At 40.4% G+C, this 22,773-nt stretch overlaps 1 gene segment (V, D, J or C) and 1 further gene; both read right to left on the bottom strand.

Annotated features, from left to right (window-relative positions):
* The window catches only part of Igk (immunoglobulin kappa chain complex), a 3,171,119-nt gene that overhangs the window by 2,695,828 nt on the left and 452,518 nt on the right, over positions 1–22,773 (bottom strand).
* Positions 13,439–14,185, bottom strand: Igkv1-122 (immunoglobulin kappa chain variable 1-122). The segment is given in 2 exon segments: positions 13,439–13,751; positions 14,140–14,185. Coding segments are annotated over 2 exon segments (359 nt in total).

The raw sequence follows: 22,773 nt of genomic DNA, 5'->3' as shown, positions 1-22,773 counted from the left end.
AGCTGTGTGCGCATGTACTAGAGTGTGTTTGAACCTAGTCATAGCCCACTCACACCTAGTCATAGCCCACTCCGGGGAGTGTCAATGAGATCATGTGCAAGCGACCAGTCAGCCACGCTAGGGTGTATATAAGCAGCACCTTTCTGGGGCTCGGGGTCTTCCTCTTCAAGATGAAATAAACGCTTTGCTGCAGAAGGATCCTGGTGTTCGGTGTGCGTTCTTGCAGGCGAGAAGATAGCACGGGACATGTAGGTACATTTATTAGTCTTCACTTCTTTTCCATCGATCTACCTGTCTGTCAATGTATCAGTGCCATGAAGCTTTTATCACAATTGCTCTGTAGTACAGCTTGAGGTCAGAGATGGTGATTCCACCAGAGGTTCTTTTATTGTTGAGGATAAGTTTTGCTATCCTAAGTATTTTTGTTATTTGAGATGAATTTGCAAATTACCCTTCTAACTCTGTGCAGAATTAAATTGGAATTTTGATGGGGATTGCATTGAATCTGTAGATTGCTTCTGGCAAAATAGCCATTTTGACTCTATTAATCCTGCCAATCCATTAACATTGGAGATCTTTCCATTTTCTGAGATCTTTTTCGATTTCTTTCTTCAGAGACTTGAAGTTCTTATCATACAGATTTTTCACTTGCTTAGTTAGAGTCACACCAAGGTATTTTATATTATTTGTGACTATTGTGAATGGTGTTGCTTCCCTAATTTCTTCCTCAGCCTGTTTATCCTTTGTGTAGAGACAGGCCACTGATTTGTTTGAGTTAATTTTAGATCAAGCTATTTCACTGAAGTTTTTTATCAGATTTAGGAGTTCTCTGGTGCAATTTTTGGGTTCATTTATATATACTTCCATGTCTTATGCAAATAGTGATATTTCTTCCTTTCAAATTTATATCCCTTTGACCTCGTTTTGTTCTCTAACTGCTCTGGCTAGGACTTCAACTATGATATTGAATATGTAGGGAGAAAGTGGGCAGCCTTGTCTAGTTCCTGATTTTAGTGGGATTGCTTCAAGTTTCTCTCCATTTAGTTGATTTTTTTAATATTTATTTTTTACTATTTTCTTTATTTACATATCAAATGTTATCCCCTTTCCTAGTTTCCCCTCAGAAAATCCCATATCCCCTCCACCTCCCCCAGCTCCCTAATCCACCCACTCCTATTCCTGGTTCTTGCATTCCCCTATACTGGTTTATAGAGCCTTCACAGGACCAATGGCATTGCCTCCCATTGATGCCCGAATAGGGCATCTTCTGCTACATATATATCTAAAGTCACAAGTTCCACCATGTGATTTCTTTGATTGGTGGTATAGTTCCAAGGAGCTCTGGGGGTACTGCTTAGTTCATATTGATGTCCCTCCTGTGGTGCTTTATTCCTTTTCAGCGCCCTGGGTATTTCTCTGGCTCCTTCACTGGGGACCTTGTGCTCTGTCCAATGGATGACTGGGGGCATCCACTTCTGTATTTGACCAGCACTGGCAGAGCCTCGCAGAAGACAGCTATATAAGGCTCCTGTCAGCAGACTCTTGTTGGCTTTTGCCTAGTGACTGGCTTTGGTGGTTATTTATGGAGTGGATTCCCAAGTGGGACAGTCTCATTCCTTCAGGCTCTGCTGTGAACTTTGTCTCTGTAACTCCTTCCATGCGTATTTTATTCCCCATTCTAAGGAGTAATGTGGGGCATTGGACTATGCAAAGGCAGGCTGGTCTCCAGTCGAGCTGAGATGTTGAACTCCAGGACCTGGTGGTCATAATTTACCTACATGGGATGGAAGGAGTTCTCTCGTATCTCCTGGAACTCTGGCTCCTGTCTAAGTTACTGCCCCCCACAGCCCTCACAAGAAAAGCATGGCTAGAAGTCACATAGGCAATGTCCAAGCTTCTGACCTCCAGACTAAGCTTCTCCCCAGTTACCTAGCAACAGAAAAGATAGCAATTCACTTTAAAAGGGGATGTTTGGCCCCTTCTTGCCCTCTCACTCCTTTGTTCTCTTGCTATTACTCTCCTCTCACTCTCTCTCTCTCCTACCCTCTCTTTCTCTCCAGCTCTCTCTCTCCTTTCCTGCTTTGTCTCCTCTTGGCCATGGCTTGCCTCTCTCTCTCTCTTTTACCTTCTCTCTTTCCCCTTGCCTTTCTATAATAAAGCTCTAAAGTCATAGACAGTATTTGCTCATCGAGGCAGCACACATTCTCGCATGTGTGAGAACCTCTCTCCCATAACCCCAGTCTACAGGGTGTAGCCCGGGGTCCCCTTTATGTTTTGGGGCTGCCCCTTGTACCCCCCCTTGTCGAGTGTGTCACAGACTTGGGCTGAGTAGAAAGCATCTGGCAGGCCTCCCAAGTTTACCTGTCCAGAGCATAGGTGGAACTCTGGCAGAACATGGGCTATCCTCCCTTCTCGCTCTTTTCCCAGGCCCTTTTCCCCACTTTCTCCTCTGTAAGTTTCAGTGTCTCTGGTTTTATGTGGAGTTCCTTGATCCACATATACTTGAGCGGTACAAGGGGATATGCATGGATCAATTTGCATTCTTCTACATGATAACTGCCAGTTGTGCCAGCACCATTTGTTAAAAATGCTGTCTTTTTTCCATGGGATGGTTTTAGCTCCCTTGTCAAAGATCAAGTGATCATAGGTGTGTGGGTTCATTTCTGGGTCTTCAATTCTATTCCATTGATCTCCCTGTTTTTCACAGTACCGGTACCATGCATTTTTTTTTATCACAATTGCTCTGTAGTACAGCTTGAGGTCAGGCATGGTGATTCCCCCAGAGGTTGTTTTATTGCTGAGAATAGTTTTTGCAATCCTAGGTTATTGTTATTCCAAATGAATTTGCACATTGCCCTTTCTAACTCTGTGAGGAACTGAATAGGAATTTTGATTGGGATTGCATTTAATCTGTAGATTGCTTTTGGCAGGATAGTCATTTTTACTATATTAATCTTGCCAATCCATGAGAATGGGAGATCTCAACAGAAGAATGGCTACAGAAAATGTGGTACACTTACACAATGTAAATGTATTAGAAACAATGAATTTATGAAATTCTTAGGCAAACGGATGGATCTAAAGGGTATCACTCTGAGTGAGGTAACCCAATCACAAAAGAACTCACATGATATGCACTCATTGATAAGTGGCTTTAGCCCAGAAACTTAAAATACCCAAGATACAATTTACAAAACACATGAAACTCAAGAAGAAGACCAAAGTGTGGATATTTCATTCCTCCTTAGAATGGGGAACAAAATACCCATGTAAGGAGTTACAGAGACAAAGTTTGGAGCTGAGATGGAAGGAAGGACCATGCAGAGACTGCCCCATCCAGGGATCCATACCATAATGTACCAACAAACACAGACACTATTGCATATGCCAGCAAGATTTCGCTGACATGATCCTGATATAGCTGTGTCTTGTGAGGCTATGCCAGTGCCTGGCAGATACAGAAGCAGATGCTCACAGTATTCTACTGGATAGAACACAGGGCCCCCAATGGAAGACCTAAAGAAAGTATCCAAGAAGCTGAAGGCTTCTGTAACCCTATAGGAAGAACAACAACATGAACTAACCAGTACCCCCTGAGCTCCTGTCTCTAGCTGCATATGTAGCAGAAGATGGTCTAGTTGGCCATCACTGAGAGAAGGGCCCTTGGTCTTGCAAAGATTATATGCCCCAATACAGGGGAATGCCAGGGCCAGGAATAGGGAGTGGGTAGGTTGTGGAGCAGAGTAGAGGGAGGGTATAAGGGTATTTCAGAATAGCATTTGAATTGTAAATGAAAAAAAATCTAATAAAAATTGTATAAATTTTTAAAAAAGGACAGAAGGTAGTACTTGAAACTGAAATTAAGACAGCTATAGAGTGATTAAGAGCACTGACTCCTTGTCCAGAGGTCCTGACTTCAATTCCCAGTAACCACATGATGACTCAAAACTTTAATGGTAATCAGATTCCCTCTTCTGGTGTATGAATGTGTGTGTGTGTGTGTGTGTACACAGAGAATACATGTAATGACAAAACGAGATGACTGTCAGTTACCTTATGGGTGCTGAGAATCAAATGCATGTCACTTTCAGAATAAATAAATTAACCACTGGGTTTTCTCTCCAATCCCATAAAAGACATTTAAATGGATATCATATCTAGTTTGTTAATAAACTCAGTGTAATGCAAATATTATTCCTGAGGTTTGAAAGTTATTAAACTCCGTCAACAATTTATGTAGAGGGTCAATGTCGCGCCCACTCTCGACCAGCAAGAACGACGCGACCACCAGTCCTTCTAATAGCAGTTTATTCAGTCCTGATTCTTCTTGTTTATATCTCCCCCGAACCCTGGGCCTCTCACTCCTTTTATACTCTCTCTCATCCACGCACCGCAGGCCACGCCCCCTTGCCAGTCACGAGGCTTCAGCTAATCAGGGCAGCAGGGGCAAATCTCCACCAAATTGGATTCACCTGTATCCTGGTACACCTGCGCAGCACTCAAGATGTTTGTGTCTTATATGAGGAAGTCAGGTACAAGTCATATGACTTAGCTGCAGTCCCTGGCGCCTTTGGGACTGCCGCCACACCCGCTCCCCACAATGGGGGATTGCAGATGGGAAAATGGGAAGTGGGATAACATTTGAAATGTAAATGAAGAAAATAGCCAATAAAAAATAGGAAAAAGAAAAGAGTAGGCTCCAATGCTACTATGCATCTCTGTGACCATTTGTTCTCTATTACAGTCAGTTTAGTGTAGTGCAGTTTATTCCTATAGTATAATTTTTCAAAGTAAAAAATCCTGCTTATATAATCTGTAGCATCTTCAATTTTGACCCTTGGATCTCAATGATATAACTCAGGTGTTTCAGGTGCCATTACCTCTGCACATAAGATCTAAGAAGAGGCATATTTCTGCTTATGGTTGATGCTAAGGATGATTAGGCTGCAAAGAGCATTCTTGTTTATTTTTACAAAATATTGAGAAACTTTTTAAATCAAAGGACATCTCACAAATGCTCTCAGCTGTTAGAGACACACAGAAGGGCAGCTGACATAGCCTTATCTTTTGTCTCTCCTTGGGGTTTATGTTATGTTTTGTGTCACTGCTGGTGGATGTTCATTGTACAGTAATATATAGCAATATTGTCAGAATCTAGGTTGCAGACAGTGTGAGAATAATCTTTACCAGAGCCACTGCCACTGAATTATACTAGAACCCCAATTAGAAAATGTAATGTATAATTGATCAGAATCCTAGGAGCCCTCTCTGTTGTCTGTTACAATCGAGCTGAGCACTCATTTTATTAATATTGTTACTGGCCTTGCAGCTGATGGTTTCCTAGAGATGCAGACAGGAATGATGCAGACAGATTGGATCATTTGGATGTCACAACTCAGCCCAGGGAACAGAAACAGAACAATTGTGTTATATTCTGTATATTACAGGAAAAACACTCTCAAAGAACCAAGCAACATTCATCACAGTGCTCTAAGTAAGTCCTCAATATTGTTCTTTCTTACTTGTGATCTAGACCAGTATCAACCTAGAAGCTGAACAGAGGACCTCTTTTCCATGATGTGCCCTGAATTCACTTGACTATTACATAGGAGCCTGTGAAGAATTATTCTTGGTAGTGGGCTGAGCTCTGGGCACATGAAGTTATGTAGGAGCTGCGCAGGGCTGGGCACAGCTGCAGGACTGATTCAATTCAATAACTCAACAAGGGCTCAAGGGTTGTTGTTGGCTCCATCAATGGGAGTAATATTCAATTTTTCTACAAAGAGTGTATTGCATCTTTGGCTGCCATATGATAGTGTCTATTGTGTGTTCTGTGAACAGCATCTTATTTTCATTAATTTGAGATTTTGTGTTTTCTTTCTTCCTTTCTTCCTTCTTCCTTTCTTCCTTTCTTCCTTTCTTCCTTTCTTCCTTCCTTCCTTCCTTCCTTCCTTCCTTCCTTCCTTTCTTTCTTTCTTTCTTTCTTTCTTCCTTTCTTTCTTTCTTTCTTTCTTTCTTTCTTTCTTTCTTTCTTTCTTTCTTTCTTTCTCCCTTCCTTCCTTCCTTCCTTCCTTCCTTCCTTCCATACCTTCCTTCCTTCCTTCCTTTCTTCCTTCCTTTCTTCTATTTCATCTACAACAGGCACTGATAATTATGGAACAATCTCAGAATATAAGCAAGTAGACACAATTTATTCATGTGCTCCTGTTAAGAATCGTGATCACTCATGCTCTTCTTAGCCCCACCTCTTTAATATGCTTGACATAAAGTATAACCAGTAATAACAACCAGAGCGAGAAAGAGAATGTGATGTATACAAATAAGCAATTTGACTTACTCCAGCTGTGATTTTTCTGTCCTACTGCTTATGTAGTGGCAAACAAAGTCAGGAAATTTCTTCTCATCTTGGTTTCTTTCTTTTCCTTTTTTTTTTTTATTAGATATTTTCTGTATTTACATTTCAAATGTTATATCCTTTTCTAGTTTCCCCTCCAAAACCTCCTATCCCCTCCAACCTCCCTTCCTCACCAACCAACCCCCTCCTGCTTCCTGGCCCTGGCAAGCCACTATACTGGGGCATAGGACCTTCACAGGACCAAGGGCTTCTCCTCCTATTGATGACCTCCTAAGCCATCCTCTGCTACAGACACAGCTAGAGTCATGAGTCCCACCATGTGTTTTCCTTAGTTGGTGGTTTAGTCCCAGGGAGCTCTGGAGGTACTGGTTAGTTCATATTGTTTTTCCTCCTATGGGGCTGCAAAACCCTTCAGTTCCTTGAGTCCTTTCACTGACTCCTTCATTGGAGAATCTGTGCTCTGTCCAACAGATGGCTGTGATCATCCACTTCGGTATTTCTCAGGCACAGGCAGAACCTCCCAGAAAATAGCTATATCAGTCTGCTGTCAGCAAACTCTTATTGGCATCCATAATAGTGTCTGGATTTGATGGTTGTTTATGGGATGGATGGATCCCCAGGTGGGAAAGTGACTGGATGGACAGTAATTCAGTCTCTGCTTCACACTTTGTCTCTGTAACTCCTGTCATGGGTATTTTATTCCCTCTTCTAAGACAGATCAAGGTATCCACACTTAGGTCTTCTTTTTGAGTTTCATGTGTTTTGCGAATTGTATCTTTGGTATTCCATGCTCCTGGGCTAATATCTACTAATCAGTGAGGGCATATCACATGTGTTCTTTTGTGATTGGGTTAACTCACTCAGGATAACCCAGTGATACAGCTGCTATGAACATAGTGGCAATATGTCCTTATTACATGTTGGAGCATCTTTCTGGTTTATGCCTAGGAGTGGTATTGATAGATTCTCTGGTAGTACTATGTCCATTTTCCTGAGGAACCATCAAACTGATTTTCAGAGTGGTTTTGCAAGCTTGCAAGTCTACCAGCAATGGAGGAGTGTTCTTTCTCCACATCTTTGCCAACATCTGCTGTCACCTAAGATTTTGATCTTAACCATTCTGACTAGTGTGAGGTGAAATCTCAGGGTTGTTTTGATTTGCATTTCCCTGATGACTAAAGATGTTGAACATTTTTTTAGGTGATTCTTGGCCCTCCAGTATTCCTCAGTTGAGAATCCTTTCTTTAGCTATATAACACATTTTTTTAAATAGGATTATTTGGTTTTCTGGAGTCTAACTTCTTGAGTTCTTTTCATATTTGGATATTAGCCCTCTATCAGATTTAGGATTGGAAAAGAACTTTTCCTAATCTGTTGGTTGCCTTTTTGTCTTATTGACAGTGTTTTTTGCCATACAGAATCATCAGTGGGTAGGAGGCTCTTTGTACTGAGGAGGCTTGATGCCCTAGCATATGGGGATGCTAGGGTGGTGAGTTGGGCGTAGGAGGGTGCGTGAGGGAGCATCCTGATAGAGGTACCAACTCTCACAGGGATTGTGGGGTCTTTGTAAGTAACTTGATTGTTCTACCAATGAAGAAAATCTAAGTATCTAGGTTTCTTGATGTCATATATGAACTCAGAGTTACTTGACTTCCATGAAGTCATTGAATCCATACTCTCTATGACAGCAAAAGAGGAGACACATCTTTGCACAATCAGGCTTATTACTCATTTATGTACCATAAATGAATAAATGTACAAGGTGTAATCTTTGCCATACATATAAGAATCCTTCTACATGCTCATGTTATTTTAAAGGTACAAAAAGTATAGATCCCACAACAAAGTGACAAATCAATTTCCATGTTTTTGACAAAGAATTGTAAGAGCACACATACACACAAAAACCAGACACACAAAGCTGGTGATATAAGGTTGGAGATTTTAATCAGTCACAAATACATGAAGTATTCAAGTCCAAGGATTTTGTTTTGTTATGTTTTGTTTGTTTGTTTTGAACATGTCTACTCAGTTGCTGCTATTAACAGAAGTAATTGCAGACCGATGATTGAGGATAAAAGAAGATAGTCCTCCAAAGAAATCCATAACTTTTATTAGGTAGATAGGAATCTTATGATGAATTTGTTTGTTTGTTTGTTTGTTTGTTTTCTGTTTTCAACCTCTAAATAGGCACATGCTTAGAACTTTGGCTCCTTCCTTGTAGACATACTTCTGCAGATGACAAAAAGTGCAGCACAGCAGACAAAACTGTGGAGCATTTCTTGTTCAGATTTTTATAAAATTTACATTTCTTATGTTTTGCTGCTTGATCACTATCAAACAGGTGACATGGGTAACGTTTTAATATTTTAAACTTTCTCTGATTTATTTAACTGGTTTCATTAGTTATGTTTATTTAAGAGAAGAAACTCAAAATTGATTCCAATCAAGAATTCTTTTTAATTTCTAGCAAAAAATTATAACTTAAGACTAATATTCTCCTTTTTAGGAGAGTATATATTCTTTTTAAAATTTATTTAGGGATGTATCTTTTTACTTTGGCTTCTGCTGACTTATATAAGACATTAGTAAATAAGGAGGTCCAGGACAGGAAGAGGAATTCAGAGCCCCAAAGAAGGTATAAAGTTTATAGCACTAACACTACAGAGATGAGAACATCAGTAGAAAGGGAATCCAAGTCAAGAGTGTCTTTCTAGACATCAAAGTGGATTAGCAGTCAAGTATCAGAACCAATAGCAACACCCAGGAAAGACAATTGTGGGCAATTGTGCTTCAGAAATAGGAAGATGTAGATCTACTCCAGATCCATCTGCAAAGCACAAGTGCAACAGTCACTGTGGCTTCCCACCATGCCCCTTTGCATCTCCTTGAATAGTCACGTACCTGTGACACCTAGGACTAAATCTTATTCTTCTCACCAAAGTAACACAAAATGTATCAAAATTCTAAGCATAGAGTGGAATCTTTTGAATTTCCCAGAGGAAAAATTTCCATTTGGGTATATCCATGAAAGTTACATGAGGTGAGTTTACAGCTCCATAGAAGAAACAACATCTTTCCATCTTCTGGCTATTATAAATAATACTGCTATAAACATAGTGAAACATGTGTCCTTCTTACATGTTAGAGCATCTTCTGGGTATATGCCCAGGAGTGGTATAGCTGGGACCTCAGGTCACAGTGTGGATACTTCTGTCCTTCTTAGAAGGGAGATCAAAATAACCATGGGAGGAGATGCAGAGACAAAGTTTGGAGCAGAAACTGAAGGAAAGGCCATCCAGTGACTGCCCCACCTGGGGATCCAGCCCCTTTACAGTCACCAAACCCAGACGCTATTGTGGATGCCAACAAGTGCTTGCTGACAGAAGCCTGATATAGTTGTCTCCTGAGAGTCTCTGCAAGTGCCTAACAAATACAGAAGAGGATGCTCACTGCCATCTATTGCACTGAGCACAGGGTCCCCAGTGGAGGAGCTAAAGAAAGGACCCAAGGAGCTGAAGGAGTTGGCAGCCACATAGGAGGAACAACAATATGAATTAATCAGTACCCCAGAGCTCCCAGGAACTAAACCACCAACCAAAGAGTATACATGGTTGGACTATTCAACTATTAAAACCAAAGACAACATGAATTTTGCAGGCAAATGTATGGATCTTGATAATATCATCATGATTCAGTTAACCCAGTCCCCAAAGGATATACACTGTAAGTATTTACTTATACGTTAATATCAGCCTTACCATACAGGATACACATAATACACTCCACTGACCCCCCTCCCCAAGAAGCTAAACAAGAAGAAAGTCACAAGCAAGGATTCTTGAATCTCACTCATAGGATAAGGAAGGCACTCAAGAATTAATGGGGTTTCCTTAGCTGTGACTCACAGCACTGGAGATATGGAAACTGAAGAGGCCACCTCCTGTAGCCTTGTAGAAACCCCAGCAGAGAGATAAGGACACCAACCCAATCACAAAGTTTTCAACCCAAAATTTATCTTACCTACATGAAATATAGTGATGTGGTATGGAGCAGAAACTGGGGGATAACCAATAACAATCCCTTCTTGAGATCCCACAAGCATTCACCAGTCCCTGACACTATTAATGATACTCTGTTATGCTTGCAGACATTAGTGAGGCATGACTGTCCTCTGAGAGTTACCACCCTGCAATTGACTCAGACAGATGCAGACACATAGAGCCAAAAAGTGGATAGAGTTGGGAACCTTTCTGGAAGAACAGGGGGGCCAACTGAGAATTCAAAGGGGAGAAGAACTTCACAGGAAAACCAACAGAGTCAACTAATTAACCTGGACCCTTTGAGCATTTAGAGACTGAACTACCAACCAAAGAACACTGGCTGGATCTAGGCCATCTGGCACATATGTAGCAGATGCACATCTTTATCTTTATGTGTTTCCTGACCAACCAGAATAGGTGCTATCCCAAAAGTTATTGCCTGTATGTAGGATGTGTTCTTCGAGCTGAGCTGCATTGTCTTGGAGAGAATGCAGTGGGAAAGGATGTACCTAGCTTTGCAGAGACTCATTACTGCCCTCTGAAAGACCCAAGAAGCAGCTGAAAGCATCATATGCAGGCAGATATTTGCACCTAACCAATGGACAGAAGCAGCTGACCCTTGTTGAATTAGGGAAGGCTAAAGAAGCTAAGGAGAAGCTCGATCCTGTAAGAGGACCAGCAGTCTCAATTAATCTGGACCCCTGAATCTGTCAAACACTGTCAACCACCAAACATACACCATACACTAGCTGATATGAGGCCCCCAACACACATACAGTATCAGACTTCGTGGTCTGTATTCATTCAGAGATGATGCACTTAACCCCTCAAGAGACTGGAGGCCCCAGGGTGTTTAGAGTTCAGGTGGGTGGGTGTGGGGAAATGGGCTATGCATAGACAGGCTGGTCTCCAGTTGGGCTTAGATCTTGAACTCTGGCAGGACCTGGTGGGTGTTAATTTCACCTACATGGGACAGAAGGTGTTCAGTCATGTCTCCTGGACCCCTGGATCCTGTCGAAGTTACTGCCCCCACAGCCCATACAAGAGAGGTATGTGGCTATGAGTCATGTAGACAATGCCCCAAGCTTCTGGCATTCTGGCTAGACTCCTTCCCACAGTTACCTAGCAACAGCAAGATAGCCAAGCCCACTATAAGAAGGGCTGTTTGGCCCCTCCTCACTCTCTAAGCTTTTACCTCTCTTACTTTCTAGCTCTCCTTCTCTCTTTTCTTTCTCCTTCTCTCCACGTGGCCATGGCTGGCCTCTCCCTCTCTCTTTCTATCTTCTCTCTTTCCCCCTGCCTTTCTACAATAAAGCTCTAAAACCATAGACTGTCTCTGTTCATGAAAGCCCCATGTGCTTGAACGATGGGATAGGCTTTCTCCTGAGGTTAGATCTGTATCTAACCTCCCACCAGAAGGCCTTCTTACACTGCAGCCATGGACTGGCTTAAGGACTCTGGCCTGCATGGGAACCACCCAGCACCCCCCTCCCCCTGTCCTCTCCTGCCTTTCTCCCAGGGGCCAAGCCTCTATTCTGTTCTCAGTCCCTTCACCATATCCAGTGTGGGATGCCACAGGATGAGAGCCTGCCCCTTGTCCACCACCCACTGAGTGGGGTCAGTGGCTTAACACAGCCAGATGCCCACCCAGGGCCGCGTGAAAAGTGTGCACAGTTTTCCCATGCCCACCTGCCCAGAGCACTGGAACTCTGACAGGATGCGGGCACTCTCCCACTCCCCTCTTTCCCACAAGCCATGGCCCCGCAGGTGGGGTTGGGGGCACGGACACACACACACACACACACACACACACACACACACATACAAGAGCAATAGTTGGTGGATACCCAAGAAGGGTCAAGGAGGTCAGAGGTAAAGGGGAGTGGGGATAGAAGGAAGATTGTGGGAGGGACAGACTGAAAGGGAGCAGTGAAGGGGATGTAAAGTGAATAAGTAAAATAATAATAATAATAATAATAATAATAATAATAATAATAATAGAAAAAAGGAGTTTGGGAGTGTGAGAGGAAAGAGGATAATTGGTAATAAGTTTCTAATTATTATAAACCTTTAAAAATAAATATTAAATAAAGGAGAAGTTAAGGAACAGCCTAGACAGTATGTGAGTCAGAATTAAATGAAAGAAGAAAAAAGGTAAACATACAGGAAGCACACCTAGTGAAGTACTATCTCAGCATTCAGTCCCTGGAAGTACAGAGAAACTCAAATAAGTTCAATGCAAAACACCTGTCCATAGATCAAGTACCAAAAAGAAAAAAATAATAAAATTTTATCAGTATATAAAAAACAAAACACATTAGAATAGGAAGAGAGGAAATAAATTATTCAAAACAAGCAGAAGATACTAGAATAAGTACATTCCTACTCATCTGTAACTGTGCTTGTAATTAAAATTAACATGGAGTCAATATCATTAGATTAGCTGGATGGAATACAAGGAAACATTTATGTCATAAAAGAAACAATTCATCGGTAAAAGCATGTTAGGAAAGTTACAAAGTCACTGGATAAGATTACACAAATAAAAAGTCAATGGAAGTAGAGATAGATAGATAGATAGATAGATAGATAGGTAGGTAGATATATGTAATTTTGATAGGACATATATGAATTTAAGTCACAAGCATAAAAAATTGCAAATGAAGTAATTATATGGTAAAGAAGACAGTTTAAGGACGGAATATATCTTAGCTTCCTGTTTGCTTTACTTGATAACAAGTGAAAAAGTACTCAAGTCCTGCTGAATCCAAATGGGTTTTCACTCAGATTTTTCCTCACTCCGTTCTGGTTTCTGGGAGGGCACCTGTTTACTATTCTCTTGAGGCAGGTGCAAAATCATTGTTAGTGTTGCAATGACGCCAAAAATGAATGACCAGTGATCTGTAGCACGGCTGCACTTGCCCTCAGCTGGAACCAACAATCTGGAGTCCCTCAGCACCTCTCTCTTACAGATGAATAACATGTGTGGCAGCTGGGGCACCCCTAGCAAAATGTTTTTGTTAGGGTCTGCATCACTGTGGGAGGGACATGTGTAACTTGGAGGCAGAAATAAACTCCCAAATCCTCAGCCTCCACTCTGCTGATTTTCAGTGTGAAATCTGTCCCTGATCCACTACCACTGAACCTGTCTAGGACCCCAGAAAATCGGTTGGAAACCCTGTAGATCAGGAGCTGTGGAGACTGGCCTGGTTTCTGGAGGTACCAGTTCAAATAGGTGTTTCCATTACTGTTTTCAAGGCTCTGACTAGACCTGCAAGAGATGGAGGCTTGATCTCCAAGACTGACAGGCAGGGAGAGTGGAGTTTGGGTCATCACAGCATCACTGCTGGAAGCTGAAACAATGAGAGAGAAGTACAAAGTTATACACAAAATTTCTGAACATCCTTGTGGCTTTTGTTTTTTAATTTCAACTATGTTGTTTATTTTTACATACCATTTTTAATACCCTAAAATTCTCTTCTTACCAAAAAAGTGAGTCCCAAGCAAGTCCCAAGGCACTTCTAGGCATATCTTAAACCATCCCATGCATCCATGTCATAATCTTCATTATAGCACATGTTCCCATCTGGAACCTCCCTCTAACAAATATTCATCCCCGAGGCCCCATGCTGGAGGATAAGACCCATCTTCTCACCCATGGCAGAATATATGGAATGAGCAATGGGATTCAGTGCTCCTGCTCCCTGTCCATTCTCCTCCCTCACTTCCCTCTCTCCTCACCAGGAATCCAGAACATCAGCACCAACAGCCTAACAGGCAACTTCATTTTGAGGAGGGAGCCTGAGGAGACTGATCAGTCACTGCAACATGACAACTGAACTTTTATCTCATCCTAGTAAGGATGGGCCCTCCCTGGGGAGCAATATGCAAAGTCCCATGTTAGTGTTGCAGTATAGAAGCAAGAGTTATACAGGCTTCTTATGATTGTTAAAATGACAACAAACCTCTTCTAACTTGTAGAGGGCATGAGTGTTCACAGATAAGCACTGGAGAAACCAGGAATGTTACGTACACACGGCTGTCTCCTCAATAAAAGAAATGTATATTTATTTTTCACCCAGACGACTGGGAGTGGATGTTGTTAATGACCTGGTAACTTTTGCTATTTGTAGGTTAAAGGGCTCACCTAGATTTCCCAGACCATTTATTCTAGGTTATCCTCCTGTAAGTCTTTATCTCTATTTTCCTTTCTTAGTCAACTGAACCAATCTTTAGGGGGGATGTCACATATACTGTTTCAAAAGAGTTAAAACATAATCATACTTTAGGCTTCATTGTGCACACACAATTCAGATCAATGTTGCCAGGTATTTTTCCCAAAGTTGTACTGTATTTACATATGTCTAAAAATAAACTGCTTGGTTTCAGACTCTATACATTTGGCAAGATGTCAGACTTACACATTTGAAACCAAGCCATATAACTTCTACATTCTTTTTCATTATCATTATGAACAGCCCATTGACTGCTCCTCATTACATTCCTTCTCCTCCATCTCCAAGAGTATGTCTCTATCCCCACCCCCACCCCAGTAGAACTCCCCACCCCCTGGGGACTCAAGTCTCTCAAGTGTTAGGTGCTTATTCCCTCACCAAGGCCAGACCAGGCAGTCCTCTGCTATACTTGTGTCAGGGGCCTCATATCAGCTAGTATATGCTGAGTTGTTGGTGGCTCGGTGTCTGAGAGATCTCAAGGGTCCAGGTTAGTTGAGACTACTGGTCTTCCTATGGTGTTGCCCTCCTCCTCAGCTTCTTCCAGCCTTTCCCTAATGCAACCACAGGTGTCAACCGCTTCTGTCCATTGGTTGGGTGTAAGTATCTGCAACTGATTCTTTTAGCTGTTTGTTGGGCTTCTCAGATGGCACCTTACAGAAGGCTTCTATTTGTAAGCACACCATAGCATCAGTAATAGTGACAGACTTTAGAACCGTCTTCATTTTTGTTCCTCCAGTTCTTTTATACAGGAGCTATTCTGGGTCAGTTTTTGACTGTGGGATGGCAACTTCATCACTCCATTTGATGCCCTGTCTTTCTACTGGAGGTGGACTCTACAGGTTCTCTCTCCCTACTGTTGGGCATTTCATTTAAGGTCCCTCCTTTTGAGTTCTTAGTGTCTTTCACCTCCCAGGACTCTGATAAAATTCTAGAAGGTCCCCTCACTCCCGAGATTGCTTGTTTCCATTCTTTCTGCTGGCACTAAGGGCTTCACTCCTGTATACCTCCAAAACCTAGTCATGGTCCCCTTTTTATCCCCTCTCCAACTCAGGTCCCTTCCTCCCTCTGTACCTACCCCAATTGCTTTCTTCTTCCTCCAAAGTAGGATTGAGGCATCCTTGCTTGGGACCAATGGTTTGTTAACTTTCTTGAGTTCTATTGATTGTATTCTGGGCATTCTGTACATTTTTTGCTAATATACAATTACTAGTGAATATATGCCATGCATGTACTTTTGAGTCTGAGTTACCACACTCACAATGATATATTCTAGTTCCATCCATTTGCCTGAAAAACTCATGATGTCCTCATTATAAATAGGTGAATAGTATTCCATTCTGTAAATGAACCACATTTTCTGTATCCATTCTTCTATTATGCAACATCTGGGTTGTTTTCACCTTCTGGCTGCCACAAATAAGGCCACCATGAACATAGTGGCAAATGTGCCCCTGTGACAAGGTGGGGCATCTTTTGGGTATATGACCAATAGTGTTATAGCTGGGTCTTGCAGTAGATCTATTTCCAATTTTCTGAGAAACCTCCAGATTGAGTTCCTGAGTTTTGTATCAGTTTGCAATCCCACCAGCAATGGAGGAGTGATCCTCTTTCTCCACATTCTTGCCAACATGTGCCATAACCTGAGATTTTAGTTTTAGCCAATCTGTTTGGTGGAAGGTGTAATCTCAGGGTCCTTCTGATTTCCAATACCCTGATGACTAAGGACTCTGAGCACTTCTTTAAGTGCTTCTTAGCCATTCAATATACCTCTGTTGTGAATTCTCTGTTTAGTTCTACACCCTATTTTTTGATTGGGTTGTTTGGTCTTTTGGAGGTTAGCTTCTTGAGTTCTAGGACACAGTGAAAGCAGCCCTAAGAGGAAAAATTCATAGAACTAAGTGCCCTGGTAAAGAAATTGGAGAGCTCCTACACAAGCAACTTAACAGCACACTTTAGAGCTCTAGGAGAAAAAGAAGCAAACATACCAAGGAGGAGTAGACAGCAGGAAATAGTCAAACTCGGGGCTGAAATCAACCAAATAAAAACAAAGAGAACAATACAAAGAATCAACAAAAGTAGGAGCTTATTCTTTGAGAAAATTTACAACATAGATAAACCTCTAGCCATACTAACTAAAGGGCCCAGAGGCAGTATGCAAATTAACAAAATCGGAAATGAAAAGGTAGAAATAAAAACAGAAACTGAAGAAATTTTAAAACAATCATCAGATCCTCCTACAAAAGCCTAAACTCAACAAAACTAGAAAATCTAAATGAAATGCATTATTTTCTGTACAGATACCACATACCAAATGTAAATCAAGAGCAGATAAACTATCTAAACAGGCTGATATCCCCTAAGGAAACAGAAGAAGTTATTAAAAACCTCCCATCCAAAAAAAAAAAAAAAAAAAAACCCAAGATGATTTGACTCCAGTGCAGAATACTACCAGACCTTCAAAGAAGATCTAATACAAACACTCCTCAAACTATTCCATAAAATAGAAACAGAAGGAACACTATCTAATTCACTCTGTTAAGCCACAATTACTCTGATACCTAAACCACATAAGGACCCAGCAAAAAAGAGATCTTCAAATCTATTTCGGTTATGAATATTGATGTAAAATATTAAATAAAATTATAGCAAACCAAATCCAAGAACACTTCAAAACCATCATTCACCACAGTCAAGTAGGCTTCATCCCAGACATGCAAGGTTGGTTCAATATATGAAAATCCATTAACATAATCCACTATATAAACAAACTCAAAGAAAAAAATCATATGATCATCTCAGTAGATTCTGAAAAATCATTTGGCAAAATATGACACCCCTTCATGTTGAAAGTATTAGAGAGATCAGAAACTCAAGGCCCCTACCTAAGCATAATAAAAGCAATATGCAGGAAATCAAGAGATAATACCAAATTAGGAGAGATACTTGAAGCAATCCCACTAAAATAAGGGACAAAACAATGGTGCCCACTTTCTCTGTGTCTATCAATATAGTACTCAATTCTTGATTGAGGAATAAGAAAACAAAAGGAGATCAAGGGGATACAAATTGGCAAAGAAGAAGTCAAGGTATTATTATATGCCAATGATATGACAGTAGACCCCAAAAAATTCTAACAGAAAACTTTCTACAGCTGAAAAACAACTTCAGCAATTAGCAGGATATAAAATTAACTCAAATAAATCAGTAGCCTTTCTTTATACAAATGGTAAACAGACTGAGAAAGAAATTAGGGAAACTACAGCCGTCACAATAGTCGCAACTACTATAAAATACTTTGGGGTAGCTCTAATCAAACAAATGAAATATCTCTATGACAAGAACATCAAGTCTATCAAGAAAGAAATTGAAAAAGAGCTCAGAAAATGGAGAGATCTCCCATGCTAATGGATTGGTAGTATTAACAGTAAAAATGGCCATGTTACCTAAAGCAATCTAGAGATTCAATGCAATTCAATCCCCATCACATTTCCAACACAATTCTTCACAGACATTGCTGCAGACCCTTTTTTGCTCCCTGACTGCATAGAGCAGGTCTCTGGTTACAGGTGGACAAGGAGTCAGCGAATGATGTACAAAATCAACACAAGAGGTTGTGTAGAATCTGAATGTAATTTGTCAACTTGAGTTGACATCGAACTTTTTATACAGAAGAATAACAAGAAACCAGGCACGATATATCCGGCCCAGTTACAGTGATACAAAACATAAGGAATGTATACATCAAAAGAAGGCTGGGACAAGGCCTCTGCCACAAGAAGGGAGCCTGGTGTAATGCTAGTCTATTGTTAAGCCCACCACCAGGGGTTCTTAGTAAATGCCTGATTATGCTGTTTCTTTGGGCCTAGTGAAGAAACCTTTCTCAGGGGGATTCCCTAAATCTTTCATGGTAAACCCACCTATTCACTAGGCCATTGTGTATTCCCTTGTCTGGGTAAGACTGGCTATTGTCCCAAGTAAACACTCTGCAGACCAGTCCTGAGCTATTCCTTCTCCATTCTTTGCAATGCCTAATTAGTTTCACCTCTCTACTAGAAGTAAATTTGAATGTTACTGAATAGGTAACCTTCTTACTGAATTCCTACTGTATTCCAAGTTTGTCAGCTTCAAGGATTTTCTAGGACGTTGAAACACTGGTGGAGGCTTACCTATGTCAGAATTCAATCTTAAAAGGGACTTATAATAAAATAATGCTAAAAGAGAGCACGTGGATCCATATACCAGACTAACACGATGGCTTACCTGAGCTGTGGGAAGTGCACGCGGAACTCGGTTCTCACAGGGGGTTAGGGTTAGGGTTAGGGTTAGGGTTAGGGTTAGGGTTAGGGTTAGGGTTAGGGTTGGGTTAGGGTTAGGGTTAGGGTTAGGGTTAGGGTATGAGTATATGGGTTATGAGAATGCCAAGGTTCCAAGAGGTTGAGTTTCTCTGAAACTCTTTGCCTCGTGGGTGCTTCCAGGCCTCTTGACCTGCCAAGCAGGCTTCACTGGAGTGTGTGTAGCAAGACATGGAGGGAGAAATTTATAATTTCATATCAAAAAGCAAAAAACCCACCACAGAAAAAAAAATTCTTAACAACAAAAGAACTTCTGGAGGAATTATCATCCCTGACCTCAACCTCTACTTAGAGCAGTAGTGATAAGAAAAGCAAGGTATTGGTGCAGAGTCAGGCACGCTGATCAATGGAATAGAATTGAAGACCCAGAAATAAAACCATACTATGGACTTTATCTTTGTCAACGAAGCCAAAAATAGACAATGGAAAAACAATACATCTTCAATAACTGGTGCAGTTATAATTGGCTGTGTTTATGTCGAAAAATGAAAATAGATTCATACTTGTCACCTTGCACAAAGCTCAAGTCCAAGAACTTCAACATAAAACTAGATACACTGCATCAAATAGAAGAGAAAGTGGGAAAGAACCTGGAACTCATTGGCAAGGGCTGGGGGTGGGGTGGGGCAGGGGCAGGACCAAGGAGAGATTTCCTAAACAGAATGCTAATGCTCAGGCACTAAGATCAAGAATTGACAAATGGGACCTTATGAAACTGAAAAGTTTCTATAAGGTAAAGGATCTATTCAGTAGGACAAATTGGCAACCTACAAATTGAGGGAAAAAAATCACTAACCCCACATCTGATAGAGGGCTAACTTCTTCATTCTTAAGCAAGATCCATCTTGGTTCACACTGTTGGTTTCTCTGACATCCACAATACTTGCAGGGACCCTCACAGCTGGTGCCAAACCTGAGGACACGATCCTCAGAAAAGGTAACAAAATTTTTCTTTAAAAAGAAATTTAGAGGTTCCAGAAGTTTGGGCCTCTTGCCCATAGGATTGTAATTGTAAGTGAGACAGTAGAATTAATATGACTTCAATCTGGTAAGTTCTTGGATAGACAAAGCATTTTGTACAATAATTGGGATGTTTGTTAAAATGGAGAGAAAAAAATATTCAGAGCATCAGCTCTTGCAACTTTATACACATAGGACTAATAATATAAAGAGAGAAAGGAAAGACAAATATCATTTTCAATTATTTATTTTAAAGGAGAGATGGGAAAGGGGAAAAAGAAAAAGAGAGAGGGAGAGGGGGAGTGAGAGACAGAGACAGAGAGAGACACACAAAGAAAGGACACATCTTGGTAGGTCTTGGCAACACAGACAGAATGGACTCTGAGGCAGCTCAGACTCCGGGTTGCCTAGCCAGGCATGATAAGGGCTCAGGGCTCAGGGCTCACTGCTCACAAATATTCCTTGAAGAGAAAAGGGAATAAGAGAAAGCAAAGGGTGGCAGCTTCTATGCTCTTCTCATCTTGTCTCTGACTCCTTAGCAATGAACAACTCCCTTGTCTGTATATAGGGTAAAGTAAATATGTACCATTCATAAAGCATAGGCTCAATGGTAGGATTTGTGGTGAGGTCACAATGGTGGGATATAAATCTTCCTGTATACGTTGGCAGAAACAGTAATGATATGTTATACAAACAATAAAATATTTTAAGATGATAATTTAATATTTACCTGTATTCAGTGGACATAATTTTAATTTCTATTTGCCCGAAATTCATTCGCAATTGCCAGAATGTCTGTGTTAGATTTTAATGCACAGATCATGATCACACCACCTCTGTAGGAAGAATTGCCACATAAACAATGAGAATCTGAGTTATTCATTATCATGAATAATGAGTTAACTATTCATCATCAGAGCCTGGCTTTTTTTCAGTGTCAACAGACTACAATGCCCTAGACAGTGATACTCCACATGCCACTTTAATGTATCATGAAACTGAATGTTTAGAAAATCTTTAATATATAATGACACAAAAATCATTTGCTCCTCTTGTTTACTAAAATCATTTCTTTTATTTTCTGAAATCATGTGTTTTCTTGTGTGGGGGCGTGGTTAAAATGACCATATACAATGCCTACAGGAAAAGTGAACCCACAGCATTTTATTATTTTAATTAATGTAATTAACTGGCATGATTAACTCTAATTATGTAAGGATTCTGACAAAGTATTTTACTTAAAAGTGTTTAACTTATCATTTTAAACTGTTTCAATTTTCCAATTTGTTGTAAAGTGAACACTTTTGACAAACTCAGTCATCTGAAGTTTGTTAAAATCTGAATAATCTACCTCCTAATAGTTTCTTGTGAGTTCATTTTCCACAGGAATATTACTTTTCATGTCCCAATAAAATTAGGGCATGTCCATCTAAAATATATATCTCTTTTAAATTCTGGAAGTATTCTGAAAAACATCTACCAGAGCAACATGTAATCCAGATACAAAGCTGTTAGGTCCAGGAATAAATGTGTTGCCCACTTATAAACTGGGAAACCTGAGGACAGCAAACCTATGGGATACTAGAATGCCACCCTTCCTTAAAGAGGAGGAGGTATGTTGTAAATATCCTTTCCTGTATTTGTGTGGGTTTGGATAGGGCTGAGAATAATGTTCTTCCTCTTTAAAGTATCAAATTTTGATGAGCTCATTCACCACAATCCATGGTGAACCATTTCAGAAAAATTACCTGTTAACCTTTAGCCTCTCATATATGGTTTCTGACAAATAAAACCTATACATGGTTCTGATTCACTTTTTCCTGGTACTAGGGACGGTACTTGTGCCTTGATTGGCCTGAAGCAGAGACTGTGTCTACATAATTGCATTACTACAGTTGAAACCAAATATGACACATGACCATAATATGACCATACTGGAGGTCACTATCGCCAATCTATGATGATAAAAAGCTTCATTTTCATTCTAATTGCTTGAGAGATTGATATTAAATATAAAATAATTTCAAAATTAATACCATAGTAAAATATTATTTCATAATCATTACTAAGATGATAATGGAAAATTTACAAACATTGTCATTGTAGAGAAATCATAACTCATTGCATTGTTACTAAGCAAAGGAATGTTGTGGGGTCCATTGAAAATGTGAAATCTAATGAAGAGCCAAGGTTATACTGGCCATTTGGTTACCCAGTTTCACTTCAGGAGTATGGAAGTCTGAAAGCAGTGTGAAAGTTTGCATTCTTCTATTCACATCAGTATTATTCAGAATTGACAAGGGGAAGAAAATAAATTCTGGAATAAAGCACAGATTGAAATATTAAATATCAGTATAGAGTCATACCTTTATTTATAGTAACAATTAATTCGGTCTAATGCATCATAAAAGAGATTTATCATTGTGAAAATATCACAGAGGAAATGTAAATAATTCTAGATTACAAAGCCCTCTACCCCACCCAGGGATTTGCTCTGTGCCATTGTTCCTAAGCAAGCACCTGTAAACAAGATGAATATATTGGCTATTGGACTCATTAATAACGTGGTGGTAACTCATTATAGGTTTAAGCATGTCTAAGTAATAAATACTGTAAAATTACAGTATAAAAGGTAAAATATAATACACATGTAGAGTGTATACACTGTAAACAGAGTTTGGTAGGGTAACAGTTCCTCTAAAGGAATCAGTGTTTTGGGAGCCTAAAAGTGAATGTTTCAGCCCTCACAGTCACCACAGAGCCTAAGTCCCATGTGACACATCACCTGCCATTAGCATTAAGTGGTGAGCCACTACTAACTCATCTGC

This window comes from Mus musculus, chromosome 6 (genome assembly GCF_000001635.26).
Source record: "Mus musculus strain C57BL/6J chromosome 6, GRCm38.p6 C57BL/6J".
Classification (NCBI taxonomy): Eukaryota; Metazoa; Chordata; class Mammalia; order Rodentia; family Muridae; genus Mus; species Mus musculus.
Note: the sequence above shows the minus strand (reverse complement) of the source record. Positions and strands in the feature narration are given on the sequence as shown.